At 35.8% G+C, this 22,131-nt stretch overlaps 1 protein-coding gene across 4 annotated transcripts in view; it reads left to right on the forward strand.

Annotated features, from left to right (window-relative positions):
- Window positions 1-22,131, forward strand: part of LOC136849849 (potassium voltage-gated channel protein eag-like) — a 449,348-nt gene that overhangs the window by 417,603 nt on the left and 9,614 nt on the right. For all 4 annotated transcript variants that reach the window (XM_067123320.1, XM_067123321.1, XM_067123318.1 and 1 more), the window contains 4 exons: window positions 3,460-3,610; window positions 5,274-5,572; window positions 6,473-6,588; window positions 15,576-15,726. In XM_067123320.1, coding sequence (XP_066979421.1) covers window positions 3,460-3,610; window positions 5,274-5,572; window positions 6,473-6,588; window positions 15,576-15,726 — 717 coding nt within the window. The remainder of the gene's footprint in view (window positions 1-3,459; window positions 3,611-5,273; window positions 5,573-6,472; window positions 6,589-15,575; window positions 15,727-22,131) is intronic.

A 22,131-nucleotide genomic window follows, 5' to 3' on the forward strand; every position in this document is an offset into this window, starting at 1 on the left:
GGATATTGATCGCTATGTTAAAGTTTGTGAAGATTCTCTTTTCTTTGTGAAAGGAGTCCTGGCAAATCCCTGCCAACCCAAATGGACGAGTGGCAAGTTTTCTGTCTTCAAGATACAAATTATTTTTGGGCTAAAAAACCAAGGAGAGTGTCATTGTCCTTGAGAATATGAGTGAGAAAACCACTTTTAAAATTAAATAATGTGGTCACATTAGAATGGTTCAGCTAATTGTCCATGGTAGTGGGAAACAGAATCTTGCTTTGGTGCTGGAATTAATAGGTCCGTCTTCAAAAACTTTCTGTACAGGCATCGAAAAGGAAGTCTATTTTTGAACTGATCAGGGCTCTTGTTCCGTAAGCATTTCTGCTGTTTTTTTTTTTTTTTTTTTTTTTTTTTTTCATTGCTGAGGAGAAATGGACAATGTAGTTACCTTGCTTAGCACACTTTTTTTTAAATAACTGAGGGATGAATCTGCTGTCTTTTTCTATGTCATATTAGACAGCCAAAGCCTCCTTGGTTTGTATTTAAATACACTTTAGTAGATTTTTTTATTTGGGAATTTCAAAAATGATAATAGCACCTCCTGTCAGTTGCAAACCACCTCCTTTTGTGAGCAGAGTTATCCAACAACCTCATCTTCATGAAAGTAATTACCTGGTACTTTAAGTTTCTTCCTCTTTCGACTTCACTTCTATCATTTGATTTTTGCTATCAGGTTTAACTTTAGGCTTACAGTATTACCTTTTGAAGGAATCTCTCTAAAATCATAACTACACAGTCATTTGAAAGCTTTTTTTTTTCTCTCCTGTCCAATAGCATCCAACTTTATACAAATGAAGGCTCTTCTAATATTCTGTAGTTGGTAGAGACCAGGTTATCATTTGTAAAGTAGGTGTCCCTTGAAAATTTCAACAAAAATCGTAAAGCAGCCAATAAAGTGTTGAAATTCTTTACGGATTCTTGTTAAAGGCATAGAATATAGTAAATGGTTGATGACCAATCAGTGTTCTCAGCTGAGTAGTATCTTGAGAATAATGACTTTGGTCGACACTGTATTTTCTGTTCACAAGGCATTAGGTGAGGATTATGTTCTTATAGAGTGGTATCTGAGCTGGAAGGTGTATTGCTCTGTATCTCTTTTTGTCATCTTGTTTTGGTTCAGCAAAATGGTGCCAGAAGAGTAATTAGACAGATGGACTTCAACTTGAAAATTTAAAGCAGGCACTCTTTTTTTTTTTCCCATGGATTTACTGTAAATTGGTGATTTTGTGCATTATGTATATGTGCATACTTGGCTTGACTAAACTCAGTTGCACAGTGTTTGAAAAGAACTAAATTTAGACTTTAAGCAAAATTTCAGAAACAATTTAGGATTACAGAAGGATTACAGATATAACAGCCATTTTGAAATATTGATTTTGACCATCGTTCTCCCAAGAACTTCAGCCCATTTGGCATAAAGTAGAAAAAGTAAAGTCTAGTCAAAATTACAAACCAGACAGACAGTAATGCTGGCTTTTTTCTTTTCATTGTTTTGACATTTTATTTTGCAAAGTCGAACCACGCTTTTATATACTGTATATTTTAATATGGAATGAAGTACAGTGCAGTATTAATTATTGATAAAACTATCAATAGAACCAAAGAAACCATTAGTTTTGACTAATCATTTTCTTTGTATACAGTTTCATAGTTGTATGAATAATTATCAATTTTCTGATTTTTGTTATTGATCATTTGATGCTTTTCTCATCTTCTTTATGGTCCTTTTTTGGTTTTATTGAGAAGTCGTTTTTGTGTTTTACGATCACACCGAATAATGCAGGTATATTTTGATAGTGATTAGAGTTTGCTTTGGTATTTTACACCTTAGAATGCCTTAAATTAATTACTGCATCTATTAAAGATTCTCTTTGTACGGTAGAATCTTCACTCAATTCTCTCAACTTTTTTGTGTCGTGCGAGTAGTTGACCTTTGCATCCATTTGATTTTCGTATCTTCAGTTCACTCTGAACAGTCGTGTCTGTGTTCTGTTAAGCAAAACCCTTCCACTTTACATTTTCTGTTCTCATCTTGAATCCCATTTTGGGTGGCCAATGTCATTCAGAAAACTAGGCTATACTTTTCTTGTAGCAGCTGGGCTTTCTGTCCGTTTTCTATTCCAGTATGACAATGTTTTAGTAACACACTCCAGACTGTTCTCATTTCTGCGTCCCTTTTGTTTTTCATTCTTCTTTTCAGGGTACATATCCAAAAGACTTTTCATTTTCATTGAGGCCAGGCACTGTCAGTTTAATAGGTATGCCCTCCTCTATCTCTGTAGCCTACTCTTGCATTCAAGTCACCCATCACAGCCACCCTATCTTCTCCTTCCAAGCAAGACCAGGCATAGATTCAAACCCCCATTACATTTAATATCCACAGTGCATTTAATACATGGTCCTGTTACTTCCACTTCCCTGCCTTCCTTTTTTTTTTTCTTTGAGTAATTATCCTTTTTCTTTTATTTTTTTAACTTTCTCGTATATAAGTGACACGTGTTTGCCTTTATTCCTTGTCTACTGTTCAGGTAAGTCTCTGTCTCTCTCTCTTTCTGTCTCTCTCTCTGTCTCTCTCTCTCTGTGTCTCTCTCTCTCTCTCTCTCTCTCTCTCTCTCTCTCTCTCTCTCTCTCTCTCTCTCTCTCTCTCTCTCTCTCTCTCTCTCTCTCTCTCTCACCTCCCTTCATTTTAATGGCTTTATTTCCTTCTTCTCTGTCTACACTGAAAACATTGCATAGATTTCGCTCTTCTTCATTCATATGTACATATTCCAAACAATAATGAAAGAGGAAATTTCTCCCATGATGCCTTTCATCCCTTCTGTGACTTTCAAGACTTGAACTCGTTTCTTTAGGCTGTTGTTACAGAATCTAGTTACATCTCTTCCTCTGAAGTCACTGTTTGCAAGCTAACACCAAGCAGGACAACATTTAGAAACTCATGATTGGAACCACATCTGAGATACCCTCTGATAATTTGACTAGAAAAATTCTAACGACCATTTTCAGTCTTTCATTTTCCAAGAATATCTCCGTAGAACTGTACAGTAGTAACAGGCTTTCTCTGAAACTCATTTGTAGATGTGTAGTGATGAGCTTTCTGCAAAATCAGTTTCATTTCTTAAAGGACCTGCAGTATGATGCAGACTTACCATAGGGTAATCATGTTATGATTTGTTATAATTGTATGCTAATTACACATCATATTTCGTGATGTGTTTCATGGAGTACACATTCAAATTAATTGACATTGGTCATTGCATTCATCGTCAAGTTTCTGAAGTGTACCTGCATAAAAGAACAGATCTTGTAGCCAAAGATTCAGAAGTAATCTTCTACGCGCAGTTAATGTTAGAAATAATGCTCACTGAAACTACGTTGTTTGACTCTATTAATTGTTTCAATCTGGACAACCCATAGGTACTGAATTACTGTCCCAAGGACATGAAGGCAGATATATGTGTACATTTAAACCGGAAAGTCTTCAATGAACATCCTGCCTTTCGTTTGGCGTCTGACGGGTGTCTTCGGGCGCTGGCCATGCACTTCACGATGAGTCATTCGGCTCCAGGTAAGAGAGCCAGTTTCCCTTCTTCAGATTTAGCCAGCAAGTGCTGTTCGTGTAGCTTGAATTTTTATTGTATTTTCCTGGCTGGGAAAAATAACTTTTTAAATCATTGCGGTGTTTGCACAATTTCAGTGCGTGTTCCAGCCAACATTATTAAGTCATAATGAGATACGTACCAGTTTTTCTTTTATCAGTATGTCCCTGATGTGTTGAGATTTGTGCTTCAAGTTCATGATATGGAAATGTGTCTTGTATAGTAATTGTTCATGGTATATTTTGAATTTTGTATTCATCACCATCTCTAGCATTATTCAGTCATAGTCAAAGAATTTTTTTTTTATTTCATCGGTACACCACCTTTATTTTACATTTTTACCTGCTAAACAAATGCAGCATTGAGGAATTTTATAAGAGATCTTCTAGTTTTAAATTTATTTCAAATAATCATCAGGTATCCAATTCAGTTTGGTTGGCAACTATAATGGCGTTCACTCTTCTTGGCATGTTTCTCTTTCTCCATAACCTACTTTTGTCTTCAGCTTCTTCATAGCAACTGTCTTTTCTTCTCTGCAGTAGGTCAGTCACAGGTTGAGACAATTCAGTATCTCTAATGTCCACTGTGTACATGAAACCTGACTGCACGGATTCCTTACCAGTCCTTTCCTGGATCAGTTTTTTTCCGATTCTAGCAACCTTCTATCCTCCAGGCGGGGTCTAATACCACCTTCGGGTTTAAACCCCTCATTCATTTATTTTCCATCACTACCCTTTGAAACACACACTCCTCTTCTTCCCCATTTCTTGTTTTCTTTAGGTTTGGGCTAGGTGAGCACATTGAGTTGTTCAGCACGTTAGTTTCCGGCACATCTTAATTTTAAAAAAAGATATCAGTTTTCTCTGTCCATGGTTATATAGTAAGTTCTAGAGTTTCATCATAATGCTCTGCTTCTAGTTATATACTGTAGTAAGTTTTAGAGTGTATAGTAATTACTGACAAAGATGACATAGGATGTGTTTTTCTGTGCAATCTTGATGAACCTTAGTATGGGACTCCATCTACCTACAAACATTTTATGACTAGATTGTAACGAGACGTCGAAAGCTATGCAGTAAATTTTATGCTTTGTCAAATAGAATCTCCATCAAAATGTTTATTCAGTTAAATACAAAATGTTTTCTTAACGCTGTTTAAAGCAACTTACAGTTTTTCCCATAATTATTTTAACATTGAATTTATGATTTAGTTCTGAAATAAACATTAGTCATTTCCTAAGCCAAGAAAGTGATACTAGGTACTTTTCAGAATTCTGGACAGTTAGGGTAATCAGATGTTCATTACAAGCAATTTTCATTATTTACAGGTTCTTTATTATACTAGTATATAAACAGCAGCTTATTTAATGATATCAGTTTTTAAAAACTAATCTTCTGTCTAGTTTAGCTACTTAGAGTTTGAATTGCTTTGATTAAAAGAACTATCTAAGAATCTTAAGTAAGTCATGTTTGATAGGAATAGTCTTGTGCTTTGGTATTTTTATACAATAAGATTCATATTGTGTGTGATAGTTAGCACAAGATTTTTCCAGATATTATATGACATATTTTCTCAGGCATCATTTGACAAAATACTCTTTCTGGCATCATTTAACATACGGTATTTTTCCAGGTGATTTGCTGTTCCATACTGGAGAGTCGTTGGACCAGCTGTGTTTCATTGTCACTGGATCTCTGGAAGTAATTCAGGACGATGAAGTTGTAGCCATCCTTGGGAAAGGGGACGTCTTCGGCGACACCTTCTGGAAGGACCCAACGGTTGGCCAGAGTGCGGCAAATGTCCGTGCGCTCACATACTGCGACTTACACGCTATCAAGAGAGAAAAGTTGCTAGAAGTTCTTGATTTCTATCATGCCTTCGCCAATTCTTTTGCTCGGAATCTAGTACTCACTTACAATCTTAGGCATAGGGTGAGTTTCGTGCATTGAGGTCCTTGCTTCTGTATTTAACAGTTTGTTCTTAATCGTGAACTCGATTTGAGGTAAGTTGCCGCGATCATTAAATTCATACTGAGGATTCGTTATGTCCTTTTTTTCATATCTAGAAGACATTCGTAAATGGAGTATGTTGTGTAGATAGTGATTAGTGACGTGGAATACTCCCTAGCATGAGAATTACTTTCATATTTGTAAAGTTAGGCTTCTCTGTCTTTATCCTTTGTGATTGAAATGCACTCATATGTGAGGCTCTCACCTTTCAGATGCACCCTTTGACTTCTCTTACACTTTGTTTAGTGGACCAGATTACCCAATATGACATTGTCTCTAGACAGTGACTGAAGTAACATGATCCTTACGAGAATGATTAAAACTTCGTCAGGCTCTTCATGATTAAAATTTGTTAATATATTTCTGAAGCAAGTAAACTGGATTTCTAACCATGATAATTAATTGCATATAAGTGTATTGTAGCATCCTTTAGGATGTGGCTTCTAGGATGTGTTGCCTCTTCCAGTAGCATATGATTCAGGCACACTTTCCTCTGTGTCTGATGGTATCCCTTATCCTAACTTAATCTGAAGAACTGAGGGTTTATTGATATGGTTTACAACATTGAAATAAAATCTTGTAGGAATTTTTGCTGCGTCAAAGCCTTCGCACACTTCCATGATCAGATAATGTACAGTGTTCAAATATAGAAAGATTGAGTTTTATGTATGAACTTTTAAGAAAGAATCAGACATTCCCCGCACATTTGCCTGAAGGAAATGTTTATCGTTCAGAACAGTTTTATCCAATAATAATCGTATTATTATTCCATTATTGTTCAGAACAATTTTATCCAATACTGATTTCATTATTATTCCACAGCTTATCTTCAGGAAAGTGAGCGACGTCCGTCGGGAGAAAGAGTTGGCTGAGAGACGGAAACACGAACCTCAGCAAGAGTTGAGCCATGATCATCTCGTCAGAAAGATATTTTCCAGGTAATCCTAGAGAAAAAGAATAGTTTTAGATCCACTTGTATGTGATTAGATTAGAATTGGTGTGGTAGACTACAGGTGGTGTTTAGTGCTCATTAGTTGATGTATCAAACTCACTTCGTTGATGTTAACTACTGTATAGTAAAAGAAAAAAACCAGACACATCCGTAATGGTAGGTGTTACACAAGACACACAGCGAAAATAACGATACACCAGTAGTCACAAATTCTTGTAAACGTTGGTTCACTAGAGGTAGAAGCCAGTATAGTAGATCGCTAAAAGCTGAAGATGTGCAGTGTACTGAAAAATCTGGAGCTTTGTGGGTATAAACTTGTGATTTATTCTTTTCCAAATTTGAAATCAAGATAGGATGGTGTTTTAATGTTAACTGGTGTTGATCTTCCCGGAAGTATATTCGCGTCCTTATTTCTGATGCTGAGAACACAAGAGATAATTGTTGAAGAGTAAAGAATAGCTGTGAGGAGGGCCCAGTGATGGAAAATTGTGGTGTTGATTTTCCCACACGTACTAAATGTATAAATTGATGTTTGGTACAGGATTATTTGAGTATTGCATATATGTTTTCAAATTTTACCCAGGTGTTCTTTTTAGCAATGTGACAAATTAATTTTCTTGGTATATGGTTATATATGCATTCAGATGGAATTACGTGTTTTACCAGACATACTGATGTTATCCAGTACAGTAAATTTATAAGCTCTGAAAAGTTTTGTCAAGTTGCATCAGATATATTTTCTGAATATAAAAAGAAAATTGCAGTTCACTTTTTGCCCACTGAAATATTTTTCAAGTGAGGGGATTAGAGAATCAAGAAGCATTGCATTATGATAATCCCAATTCATTTAAAACTCAGAGTCATTGACCTGAATACTTTCTCATCAATAGATGCTTACTGGCTTTGTAGTAAGATTTCAGTACAAATTAAATGCTCACAGGGCATTTTCTGTCTGAAAGTTTCAAAATGTTTACATTTTGACATTTTCTGAATGGTAGGTTTTCAGATTTCCCCCCCCCCCCCTGCAATACATCTGCATGAGTAATTTATTTTTTTAATTCACATCCCGGCCATTTCCATGTGATGGGGTTTTCCAGTTTTTGACTCGTGCCTTGGGTGGGGTTCCATTGGTGTTTCTGCCCACTTTTGCTAAAATACCTTTTGTTGTTGATCTTTTATCCCCCATTAAGGTGATGTTGCACTGGTGCCAGTCATTGCTGGCACCTTTTAGCCTCTGGTCACCCAACCGCACACCAAGGAACCAGTATTTGTGGCAAAATTGTAGTCACTCATGTTTGTGCGCGTGTGACATCACTGTAACAAACGTGCGTGACTTCAGATTTTGCATCTCTTTCAGAAAAATATTGGCTGTTTGGTGAAAAGTCTGGCTGCAGGATGCTAAAAGATACCAGAAGGTGTACTTGTGTGACAGCCCCTTTCACTGAGATGTTGTGTTTCTACCCTTGTGCAAAAGAAGACTCATTTTTATAGTCACTACTTGTGCAAAACATGCAAATGTTAAGCTTTCAAAGGAAATGAAGGCCCCCCTGATTATGTGTTACTTATATTTGAAAGCCTGTTTTCCTAAAAACTGTTAGCTTACAAAATGGTCAGTAATCCGTGTAGTGCTTTAGATGTTAGATGTATTAAGAGGTATTGCTTGGTTAGAAGTCCTAGGAGTGCTTTAAAGACTGCTTTCTTAACATTTGCAATGTTCTTTTTTCTTTCTTTACATCGTCAGTGGCGCCCGTAATGTGTAGGTATATTTAAGGTGGTAATTATTAACTATTGCAATGCTTATAGTTTCTTCGTAGTGTGTTGCTGGTATTCCTGCTGACTTCTGTTTGGTAACCGAGTCAGTACATTTTTCTAGATCATTTGCTTATTTGAGAAATTAGTTCATTCTTCATTATGGTGATTAGGTTTGGAAGAGGAGGCATAAGACTGCTTTAGCAGAAACTGAGAAACCATCATAAAGATATTGGAAATAAATAGATGTAGAATTATGGATACAAAGTGATTACAGATCCTTTTTGAGGTGGGGTTATGGCGACTGTGTTTGTTTTATCGTATGTTATTCCAACAACCCTGAACACATATCAGTACTGTAAAGTGGACCCTTCATATTTTCATGCCATTTTAAAACCTACAAGTCACACTCGAGCTTTTTTCTATCATTTCATGTTACATAATGCCACTCATGCTTTTACCTATCACCTTTTATTCTGGTAGTAGTGAAATATTGCCACTAATAATTTATCAGCCATTGACCATCCTGATAGTAGTAAGCTGTCGTCACATTTGGTTTTATCAACCACTTCTCATTCTGATATTAGTCATTTCATGTGTCATCTAGGATCAGTGTAGGAGGTGTGCTCATCAGGGATTTAACATTAAGAATTCACTGAAAGGAAAAGCTAAAATTTTCTTGTAATTTAATCTAAATAATATAACATGATAACAGTCCATTAAATATTTTATAATAAATGGTTCATTAGGCTCATTGGCTGGAACTCTTAATTATGATTTGCAGTTTACCAGACTTCTGTCCCAATGTCTGTGACGATACTATATGGGTTATATTCACAATTCTCTCTGGGAGATTTTTCTTAGAATTGAACAAAATCAATAAGTACTTCAAATGCATCTTCACGCATGTGAAGTAAGTAACTCATCTTTCTGTGATGTCAGAGTTCCATCTTGTGGGTCCTTGAATTCCACTGCCATCTTACTTTCAACCCTTTAGGTGTGTGTGGCTTGTATTGGCTTTGATAGTGTGCTCGTTGCACCGTAGATGCCGTAACATGTAACCAGCAAATAATTCACTGTCTATTAGAGAGAGAGGCTTAGGATCATACCACTGAACATCTTTGAAATGAAATGTCTCTTTCATCATTTTCTCTTGCAAATGCAACACCTTTGTTTTGGCAAATGTTGCCTACTAGAAGATCTTGCTAGACCCAGTTTATGAACAATAAACTTTATATGTTTGGCAGGCATGCAGTTGTGGGGTAGTCATGTTCCTGATTACTATACAAGATTCAGGTTTCCAGTAATGGAACTTCATAGGTTCAGTTCAGAGTACTGTATTTCATTTCAGGAGGGGAATGTCAGCACTGATGAATAATTTCCAGGACGACTGGAATTTGGAGTTGTCTGTGTTATCTTGAATGAAAAGCCATTACAATTGAAGGATCTCTTTAACACAGAATAGATGGGGGAGCTGTAGGTGAAACATTGCTGTAATCAGCTGTCAATTACAAAGAAAACCAAAGAATTGTTACATCTACTGTGCTGTAAAAGACATTTTTCAAAAATATTCAGTGGTAAATGATACCAAGAGAATAAAACAGCCACCATGTCTCCATATCTGTTTAATACCAATCACTTGTTGACTATTGTATTCTTTTCTTGTGTCTCTGTGAACCCCTTCTCCCTGCTCGCCAGTGTCAGCGAACAAACTTGGAGGTAAAGTGGTGCCCGGGTGTTGGTGTAAACACTTTCTATAAGATTCTCTCAGATATCAAGGCTACAAGCCCTTTTGGCCATTCCCTTCTGAGGTGACATTCAGCATGGGTTCAAAGACAACAGAGAATGGCAGTGTAATGGATCTGCTTTGGCAAACATTAGCAAGCAGATGTTTCCATTTTTTTTTCTCTCCTGACGCTAACAATAGACATGGCTTTTTTTTTTCATCAATACAGTACACTGAAAGAATTAAGTAATCTTTAGAAAGTTTGTTTACGTTTGATAGAACTTTCTCATAGCTCTCTGTTGGCTTCTGAAGCATGGTGAGTGTATCCCAGATCATCAGTAACTGGCTTTTGTTAGGGGAGTTCTAATGGCTATTCCGGGAAAGTCAGGCTCCATGGCTTTTTTTTTTTTAATCTTAGTAATTTCTTTTTATCCATTATATGATGGTTTTTTGCAAATTCATAAATTACCTCACTTCCTTACCTATTGTATACCTCCATTAATTTAGAAATCTGAAATTTAAATTCTATTTTCTGTCTCATAAATTTTGTGGTACAATGTACTTATGTCTCTTCCATATTTTCCTATCAGGTGTATTTTCTATTTGAATTTCTATTCTTAAATTCTTATATTAAAATTTAGTTTTGTGTGTAATGAGAGCTTTGATTTTATATGCGTATCATACCTGACTTTCCTTTCTTGACACCAAATTGCTTGTTTTCCCTACAAGTGTTGGCGTGAACCTGCACTCAGCCGGTTGGCATAGATACCCTTGTTCCCTGTGCTCTTACTGCTATATATTTATATATATATATATATCCATATATACCCTTTTTAGGTTGGAGTTCTCGTAATAATACTTTTTCCACTCTCCAGAAACCTTGGAATACCCTTTTGTAGGTTGGAATACCTTTTCACATTCAACAGAAACCTGAAGTATCTTTCGCTCATGCCTTAAGAGTGAAGAAATTAGTCTTTTGCACCCTCTATTCCACAATCCTTGCTAAAGCTTCCTGAGCAAACCCTCAACTTCAACTTTGTTTTTTTACTCGAGATATACGAACCCATGATAGCTCCCTTTCTTCTGGCTTATTGAGAAATCGAGCATCCTTCTGTCCAGCCCCTTGACATATTAAGTAATCAAGCTTCGTACCTCCTTTACTTTTGAGAAGTTAAGACATCTTCTTTCTAAAGTTTGTGAAATCAGACTCTTCCTTATGAAATTTTGAGATGTCAAGCTCCCTTTCTGTTGAATTTTTAAGAAATCAGGCTGCCTTCCTTCAGAACTTTTTAGAGCAAGTGTTCTCTCCTGTAGGATCCCTTCCTTCTGAACTTGTGAAATCTAGTTCTGTCCCTTCTGGAAGTTTGAGAAATCAAGCAAAATTAGGCTTTCTTCTTTCAGAGTTTGTGAGAAATGAAGCACCTCTCTTGTGAACTTTTGAGAAATCAAGTCCTCTTCCTTCAGAAATTTTGTAAAATCAAATTCCCTTCCTTTCAAGTCTTTTAGTAATCAAGCTTCCTTCCCTTTTGTTTTTTGAGAAATAAAATTCTTCCCTTCTGAACATTTGACAACTTGAGCTCCTTTGCTTCTGAACCTTTGAGAAATCATGCTTGCTTTCTTCTGAACTTTGAGAAATCAAGTTCCCCTCCTCCTGCTCCAAGACTTTGAGAAATCAAGTTCCCCTCCTCTTGCTCTAAGAAATCAAGCGTCCCTTGTTTTGGTCCTTTGAAAATTCACATGGAATCTTAATTGTTTGTTTCTCTTAAGGATGCCCTCTGTAGTTTCTTTGAGCATTTTTTTTTTGTCATTTGTAAAATATTCTCTTTCCCATCTTTTCATTCTACCATCTTTCCCATATGTTTATAAAGGAATCTACAGATTTAGCTGTAATACATCATAGACCATCTGTCTCTCATCAAGATTACTTTTATCCTCTGTCAATTCTGGTGTTTTCTTCAGCTTAGTTATTAATTAGAATACGTCGTCCTTTGTTATCCATGTCGTAATGCCTATAGCTATAGCTCTTTATGTTTTCTCCTACAGGTGTCTTTTTTTTTTTACGATCGTCCTTATTACTTTTTCCTTGAAGAATCAGTTGTAGAATCCGTTTTTTAAGGCGTTTTGGGGTGAAATAGTTCTACACTCTGAAGCAGCTTTTGTGCTTTCCCTGTCCCTACCAAATTTCCAAATATTAGCAGGCTACCTTACAATGATCCCTCCCTATTATTGAAGAGGTGAAAAGACTTTGTCAAAAGAACAAGAAGTTTATTTTTGCAACAATGCCCCAACTTTGATTCTGAGCTTGGATTTGTGTTTTTGGCAGATACATTTTTTGTAATGTAGAATCAAGAATGTGTGTTTGGTACCTTCCAGTACAGTATTCAGTGTAAAAGTATAGGAGGTGGATCTAGGAAGAGACCTGCTATTATTTTTAAAAAATTATGAACTACAGATGGAACTCTCTGACAAGTGTTTTTTTTTTTTTTTTTTTTTTTTGGTTTTTTAGTGTGAAGTCACTGCACTAATTTGAGCATCCTCTGTCCTTCACTTTCTCAGGATGGTTCTTTTAGTAAATCCTTTTTATCCATATCCATTTGTGTACTCACTGTGGTGGTTTTCCCAGGTGGTTGCACACTTTGACAAGTTACTGATAAATTCAGTGTAATTTTGCCCTAATCAATGTGCTTCTCCCACTGTTAACGAGACTTCCTCTTCTCCCAGACTTGACAATTGCCTTTTTCAATAAACAGTAAGAATAAATTTTTAACGCTAACCTAATGCAGCAACATTTCTTTAAATTTTCTCTTTTGTTTTGTTTTTTACTTACGTACATTATCTAGTTGCCATTGATTCCTGTTGACAAACATCTTGCTCTTTTCTATTACTTTTGATGATTTCATGACTTTATGATTCCTTTGAATTGCCATCTTTGCATTTATTTTCTTGCAGTAGTCAATAGAGCAACTTTACTACATATCACACTTGGCAAGTGGACTGACAAAATAAGTTTAACAAACATTCTCCCCAGCAATTTCTCAAACTCTTTCATTGTAGATACATTTTATCCCACTTAACAGATACTCTGATTTACTCATCTTACTTACAACACTTAAAGCTAAATCTCAGTGTCTCTGTTCAGATACGGTAAAAAATTACCAATTGCTCAGTTCTTACGTCATTGAGTGCCTTCGTGAGCAACTTTGTAAGTTAATTTTGTAGTAAGATTTAAGGTTATGACAGCATCTCCCAAGTAAACAGTTTTGTGGTCAGTTATTTTATTTAACTGTCCCGTTAACACTGAAAGATTTTATAAGCAGGTTTTGATGGCACATAAAGACGAATACTAACAACTAAATATTTCAGTCATATTGAAATATATATATTAATCATATGAGCAGTTAACTGTCAAATTTAGAACTCGAGGTTTTTATGACACAGAACTAATCATTCATTGTGTGCAAGAGTACTTTTCTCAAATATTTCCTCTTTGTGTTTCTGATATATACATTTCTGCTTAAATTCTTTTTTCTCTGAAATGTAAAAGCATTTTAGATGATGATGGTGATTTCAGCTGAGATGGAAGCCAGTGCTTAAGCACTTAAAGAGGCATTATTGAGATCCAGTTTTATATAATTAGTAGGCATGTTCTGTATCAACAGTTATTATTATCATTATTATTTTTATTATTATTTAATTCATAAGTTTCTACAGAATAGAACATATCTTCCCCAGATGTAATGACGCACAACATAGCAAAATTCTAATTTTCAGTTAAATTATGAACAGATAACGGCTTATGGTAAATATCAGAATTACAGTCATCGAACTGGGGAAATGTAATTTTTCATTTTCATAGTCCATGAGTTTATCAGTCTTGCCTGGATGTTAAGAAACAGACTGACTTGAAGTTTAGTATGCCGTACAGTATTCTCATCCAAATAAATTGAGAACTTAGGTCATTTTCACACATTGACATCATTATGAGCACTCTGATTCAGCTGCTGTCAGTACACTTTGAGATCCTTCCAACGCAAACATCAACCCTCTTCTTCTTAACTTTTCACAGCTGTACCTCAAGTCCTACCTTATTGGAGTGCCTTTTGTAGTCTCATCTTCCTCCTGAAGTGTAGCAGCCTATTTCTACATGTAGACCTTTTTGCTCTTTACAGTGGCTATGTCTCTCACAGGCTTTTGCTTTACAGACGTTTAAAATAAATCCCTAGCTCACTTTTCTTTCTTCCTTTAAAGATGGAGGGTATTATGTTCTACTTCATTCTTAGACAAGGATGATGATGATGCTATAAATGTCGTTTGCCAAGTTCCTCATTAAGATTCGATTAGTGTTCTCTTGCCTTTATATTTTTGCTTGATCTTTAATTCTGGCTAAAGCTTTTAGTAACATTCAGATTTTTATTGCTACACTTGAGTTCTTATCCCATTTGTTCTGTGCAGATGAGGTCCTTTCCTTGTCAAGCCTGTTTTGCTGTTTGTTTGGCACTTAAAATAAACCCAACAATAACGATGATGATAATAAATAAATAGCACATAACTGCTTTATTATTATTTTAGCATTGGTAGACATTAAATGTCAGTACAATATTCAGGACAACCTTTTTTTTTTTTTTTGCTGTATGAACAGTTGCCATTCTGGACAGCTAAAACATCTGGATAAACAGAAGCAATGCAAAATGCAAGCGACACTTCCAGAAGTAGCACATATGTACTTGCTTGAAAACTGCTGTTGTTGGTTAAATCAAAAGAAAAGGAATATTCATATACCCTCTTCTTCTTCATCCCCATTTTTACAGTAATGCAGGACACGTGTAGCGACCCGCAAGAAGGGAAAAATTATGGAATGAATGATTTTGTTTTGATTAAACCTCTTTACATATTTATCATCTTCTCCAACTTAACCAAAAAGGTTTTGATCTTCCTCTTATAAAAATTCCATTAAAAAGTAGTTTTGTTCTAATTCCCATAGAGTACGGTAATATATTTCTAAACTGGATTGTTAACCATTTTTTGTTTTCTTTTTTTTTTCATAGTTGCTAACTAGAGATGAACTGACTAGCTAAGCATCTTTTAAAAGTTTGTTTCCTTTTGTATATTTTCCAGAGATTAGTTCTGTTTATCACTGATGATAATATCGTGGGCCGTGCCCATGTAGAGTGCTGCCATTGTAGAACATCATCGTTCTACTTTTTTTTTTTTTTTTTTTTTGAAAAGCACTGCCATCTCACTCTTGCACTGTACAGATTGACAAGAAAATAATCTCTTTGGTGTGTATGATGACAGTGGTTTTTTTTAAACTGGCACTTCATTTACAATATCACTGACCCAATATCATTTGAACTTATTTTTAAAAAAAGAATCAAGAATTAAAACAATGGCACTAAGCTATAATGTGATGTACAAAATAGAAGTTAGACTCTATTCACCTCGTTATGGTGAATCACGTTGCATCAGAATTCCTGCTAACCGCTCTTCTCCTGAAACAGATTCCGAAGAGATAAGGGCGGGACGGGATCTGGAACACCAAACAGTGCCTCTTCAGATATTGTGGGAGGGAGCGGTCGCGCGAGGGATCCTGAAAAGGGGTCCGGGGAGAGGTCGGATACTGATGTCGTCAGTACCTCCGATGCCCTCAAGGTAAACCAAATATTTCTTGCTTTGATTTGATTATTTAAAAGCGTTTATTCACTTTTGTTTAACCTAATATAGTATTTCAAATTTTATTTAGATATTTCATGTATTATCCAGGTACATAGTTGTTTTATTCAGATTCTTTAATAAAGTTTTATGTGTGTAATTCATATTTTATCAGAATTTTTCATGTTTTTATCCAATTTTTCAATCTTACATGATTTTAAACTAAATTTCCCTTATCTTGATGTTTATTTTGTCAGTACTTATCTTTTTGTTATACGATGTTACGTGTGAAAATATAAACAATTTTGTTTCATAAAATATGGATTTTGAGAGCCTGTCATGTTGACAGTATATAAGGTGGAATGGTGGCGTCTTAAGCATATTAATGAGCAACTTGTGAGCTTTTTTTTTTAGTGGGAATTGGCCTATATTTAATATTGGAGCGCAAAGACATAAAACTTCATAATGGTTTAATGAACTCCCAACTTTGGTATTCCAGAAATGTAAACTATGTATCGCTGAGCTTACAAAAAATATAAAGAAATCCAAGTTGACAGCTTAATTAATACTTCTGGGCTCTCTGGTAGTCTTGCCGACAAGGATTCTGTTATCTTCAGCTGCAGTTGCTGTATACTGTATATGTTCCGCGATGTAGATCGGTAGATGTTGAATTTATGCTTTCGACATTTGAATTCTGCACTACTGTAACAACTTTGAACAAAATTAGCAACCTACTTGGATACAGTGTATCTTACGCAGATAAATTTTTAATTATGTTTTTTGATGCGAAAGGTTAGGGATAAGTAGCCGGAGCCTTTGTGTCAGCCAACTTTAATGGAAACAGTTAGGTCATTTACATATTTAGCCTCTTGATCAAAAGTGATGAACATTGCCCTGATGGTTATCCGGAATAACGAGAACGGTTGATAACCTGTGACTTTACCTTGAATAAAACATTTCTGAAACACTATTGTGATGAGAGTTGTGGTCATCCTGAGATATTGCCGGGAAAGGGGCAGTAATCCCACGGCCAGACATGACATAATTAGGTAAGTCACCACCAATAATAATACGTACAGTATATTGGTTCGTGTGTTGTTTCTGTATTGTCAAACCCTATAAGTATCCGGAATAAAGGAAATGGTTAATAACCTGTGACTGTACCTCGGACCAAAATCCAATTTAGGTTGTTGGGATTTATTTATTAGGAGCCAAGCCATTTTGTCACCTGTCAATTTCTTTTGTAATCTCCTTTGAGGACGAACAACGGCTACGCTATCAAGGAACGGGTTTTGATCTACGAAAAACCCATTTTTGATAGCTGCTGGGAGTCCTCAAAAACCCGCCCACTTTCCCTGATGAAAAGGCATGGGACTGGGGTGAACATTCATCTTGCACAGACATGGCGTGTAATGAAGATGGCCGCCAGCTTATGTTGTTGTCACATTTGTGCGGGTGAGACATAGTGAAAGCCGAGGCAGTCATTGTAGGATGGGATAGAGCCCTCCTGTCCTGAGTCCTTTATATTCTATCACTGTGCCAACAAGCACTATTCTGGCCAAGACCAACTATAAGAGAATTCTTTGTAATTGGTTGGTCTGTCCTGGGGGGACCACGAGAGTGCAGCTCCTTTGAGGACTCACAGCGGCTACCAAAAATAGGTTTGTCCTGCGTCAAAACCTGTTAGTTAGGTAATTCCAGTCTTCCCTTGTATGGACTTACTGATATCCATGGTCTTTTGAACTGGAATGCAAGGATAGTTTTTGTCTCATATGACTAAATAGATTAAATTTGGAAAATCCAAATTTGGGTGTGAAACCTTTTTGAATTATAGAGGAAGGTTTATATTTTATTAGCATTTACAGTGCGTGAAGAACTTTTGAGCTTAGGAAGTGTAATGTTGTGTAAGGTATTAATGAGAAGCTGTGCTTCAGTTATCACATTATACATGAATAAGTATACCAAATGAAATTATTACCTGTATGATTTATAGTCATGCAAAATCATATTAACAGTTGCAGTCTGAATAAGTGACATGACTTAAGATTCCTAAATATTAATAGCCAATAGTATTTAATGCCATGCTTCAGTTAGCTTAAATTTAACACATTTCTTTATTCTGTAGATGGTATTCTCCCTGCAGTTTTGAGCATATTGCCTTATGCTTCAAAATTGCATGTATGACCTATTTAAGATCTGTTGAAAGTGTGAAAATGAAATTTGTTTGCTTTTAATAGAAATAGAGTGCCTTTCTTTTTGCCAAGAATACTGTTTAACACTAATTGCATTACTGTACTAAGTTTCCTAGCAGATTACAGTATTATCATGTATATTTTTATTAGAACCATTAGATAGTAGCACAGCTGATTTTGTGCTTTGGTAATTTATAGCCTATGTATAGCCTATGTATTCACTTCTAGGATGTGTAAGCATGCAAAGACACGCAGGGAAAAAGCAAGACGGAACTGTTTTGCATATAAATTATTATATAAACTCTAGTTATATTTGAATTTAAATCTCCCAAGGAGCAAAGACATGTGTGAATGTTTTCCATCTCCCTTTATCTTGTAATAAAATGGAGCAGCTGAGGAAAATTAAAATATAAAAAATGAACTAACTTCTGTAACAGAGTTGTTAACACTTTTGTGACTCAGAATTTCCGAATTATCTCCCCCCCCCCACCATTAGGGCTTTAGTTTTCATTTTAGGACCGATTCACATTTTCAGATCCGTAGAGCGAAATCAGCTTCAGCTGCAGATATGGCAAGATTTCCCAGACGCTCAAGGATATCGGTAAAATCATTCAATATGAACTTATGTCCCCTTACTTGCCTGTTATACATATATATATATCTCTCTCTCAGTGGCTACAAGTGGATACATTCCATCCATTTTAGAACGTTTCTGTCTTGAAGAGTAACTGACCACTTTCCATGGTATCCTGTCGAGGATTTGTATGACATCAACCTCCCCATTCCCCCTCAGTCCCATTCATTTCCGTCCTGTCCCCTTCTCCCTTGCTGGGTACCTCAGTTGGATTTTTTCAAGTCCTTGATTCCACATCCATCTTTTGTGTTTGTTCAAGTATGCCATAGAGTATGGAGGTAAACTAGAAATGTCCCTCCACAACTGTGTTGCATGTCAAGCCACAAAACGTCATGACACATTGGCACCCCTAATTAGAGAAGCAGTGAGAGTAACCTGTAAAAGCCATATCTTTTTCTAGAGAGCTGCAGTTCCACACCATACTGAGTTTGTTGTTCCTCCTTAAGGATTTGTGGTTTGCGCTTTAGCAATGTCTGTTAACAGTATCCAATGAACTTAGGAAATGTGTGGTGTAATAGATTTTCTAGGAACTATGGGCCACGCTTGATGAAACCACTAGAAGGACATTACCACGAGAGCATTTGGATAATAACAGTTCACCTTTTTTTTCCTCGTGCATCGTTTTAGATAAATCTATCAGACATAAATATTAAATCACTTTTATGCTAATACTGTACTGTACATGGTTTTATCTTAATGGGTCAGTTATAGATCTAAAAGTGAATCTCCAGGTAGGATGTGCGTTTAAATGGTGTCATACTTGAATACCTCTTCAGTCTCTCAGTTTTTCAATAACCAACCCTCTACCATTCCCAGCAGGCCACAGATGAACTTAAAGCTTTATGTAGTGATGTTTTTGTGTCATGATAGTCCGTCTGGTTGTTGTTCTTTAGTTGTTATCGAAAAGCTCAAAAAAGCTTTCTTCCATCAAGATGTTTGTTTGTGTTTATGTTACAGGGTAAATGGCTGTTTTATTGTTTTCTCTATTTATTTTCAGTCATACTCTTCATCTGTTTCTTCATTCCAGGAAAGGAAAAGTGGAGGACACATAGTTCGCATTTTTATGCACACGATAACCATAGAATATTAAATATTTTCCCACTTAAGCTAGTCAAGATCAGCGATCCCTCAAGTTGTCTGATGAATGTATGAATGAAATAAATATCTTTTTTCTCTCTAGTTCATTAATTAAAATGTTCGAGAAGTCTCATCTCACATTATAGAGCTGTTTTGTGGATATTGTTTTGGAATGTCATGGCAGTGTAAGTTAACTGTGCTTTGTGGTTTCAATTTCAAGAGTATCCATATGGGCTCCATGAAAGAGGGATAGCTCCCTTTAACAAGATCCTTCACTCTTAATTTGTGATCTTGCAATTTTGTTTTACTGAAACTGAAAGTAATAAGAGCCTTAAAAACTTTGCTAAGTTGCCAGATGACTAATTTCTTTCTGCAAGGGAACATGTTTTATAGTGCATGTCACGAGTATGCATATCTTGTATGTGTGGTATACAATCTACATATATATATATATGTGGGAACATCCACTCAGATTTTTGAGTGTATGTATGCATAAAGCAGAGCCTTGCAACAATAGACTACAAGATATTAGATTTTACTGAACAACAAGACAGTGCATTTGCAATTTACTCATTGTCACAAAAAAGTATAATTGGTTCATGGAATGGGACACGTTGAGATGTGAGGTATATTTGGAAACTTAAGCCATTTTGATAGTCTGTGGGTGAGTTTTATATAAAAAGTCATGCCATCTTCATAGTATTTGTTCCTTCTTTTGTGTATGCATGTTTGTTAAACTTGGCTTGTGTCAAATCACTGTATAGTGGTATATTATTTTTGTCAGTCGTTTTCTTTTATGTATTTGATACAGTGCAAAACGAGTAGGCATAGAAAACTGGTTTGCTAAGTTAAAAAGCATCGTTCTTGAGAGGTTTTTTATGATATCAACTTGCATTACAATGAGTCCTGTTATGCTGGTATCATCATCCAGGAATGGGTGTATAGCTTGAGGTTGGCAAAGAAGATTGCAGAATGCTCTTGAGATTTCCAACCTCTCTGCTTCCGGTGGAAGGTTGTGGTATTTTGATTGGATATGTGGCAATTATTAATATACAAAAGATTTGCAGTTAGGAAAGCTGTTGTTGTTTCGTTAGAGAAATTGAGTCATTTAGAATTTTTTTTTTTTTTACCAATTCTACAACACTTAAATATTTATGGCTTTCAAGGGGCAGCTCTACCAGTGCAGCCAAATAAGTACTGGCATGAAGAAAAGTAAGGATTTTTTTTCCATTTTATTTTTGCTACTGTTGATAGGGCTCTCAGTCTCAAACACTGTGTTATTGACAGTACCAGGTAACCAAATGCAAAGATATGTTACTGCGCAGCTGATTGGAGGCATGGTATTTTATATGAAATGTTTACACACCTATTTGGTTGAAAAACACAGATAATTATGATTTAAGCCTAATAATAGTTACTTTTTGTTCACTGCACATCATGTCTGGAGGCATCTTTTAATTTTTGAGGTGTTTTTCTTTTTAGTAATGTCTCTTACTTGCAGATGTATAATTGAATGACTTATGATTGATTGTCCAGATTTTTAATGTCTGTGTCCAGATGTATTTCTGGTGATGATATATTTTTCCCTTGACTGAATCTCAAATTATAAATATGATTGTGTTCCTGTGACTTTAGGGCAGGAATTCTCAAAGGAGCCATTAAACATGTTATAAGAAGTTGAGCCCTGTGATATCATAATACCATTTTAATAGAGGTTAACCAACATACTTCTGTACTGTATAAGTCTAAACTTGTAGTAGCTAAAGGACAAATTTGAAGTGGTTAGTTTTACCGGTGAGCAGTTTGATCCATAGGAAGGCAGTCTGGCAAAGAATATGAAAATTTTATTATTTTAATATTTCTCAGTTTTTTTTAATCATTGATGACATGACAATAAATAGATGTCACCTGGATCTTCATGTGATTAAATTTCTGTCTTTATTTATATTAGTTTATTGTTTATTTTGACAGTGTCCGCAAAGCTAATGAAACCAGAGTATGTTTATATGTCCCTTGAAATATCATTAGTTAACATCAGCCAGCTCTGTCATATTCTTCTGAATAAGACCGTGAAAGAATCAAAGTGTAGACTACTTTTGCAGGACAAGAATAGAAGATGAAGTGGTAGCTTTATAGATCTGGTGAACATCTATTTCAATTAGCTCAAATGAAGTGGCGAAAATAATAGAAATCCTTACAATTATTTACTCTTGACACCTGATGTTTGTTTCCTGAGCAGTTGTGTGTTTCCCTACTTCATTTCCAGTTTTACCTGCTCAACTGTTCATTCCTATGCACACACACACATACATGAGTACAGAGAAACAAGATCCCTCTATACGTATTACATTATGGTGGGTTAGTTAGTTATAAATGATTTGTTTAACCAGACCTCTGTAACTCTTTTAGGGTTCTTCTCGGGCTGGGAGAAACATTATAGTGGGTCTGGCCAGTCTTCAGTGCTAGTGTAATCTGGAGTAGGGACAATACTTGCAATATAAG

Source organism: Macrobrachium rosenbergii, chromosome 21 (assembly GCF_040412425.1).
Source record: "Macrobrachium rosenbergii isolate ZJJX-2024 chromosome 21, ASM4041242v1, whole genome shotgun sequence".
In the NCBI taxonomy this organism is placed as follows: Eukaryota; Metazoa; Arthropoda; class Malacostraca; order Decapoda; family Palaemonidae; genus Macrobrachium; species Macrobrachium rosenbergii.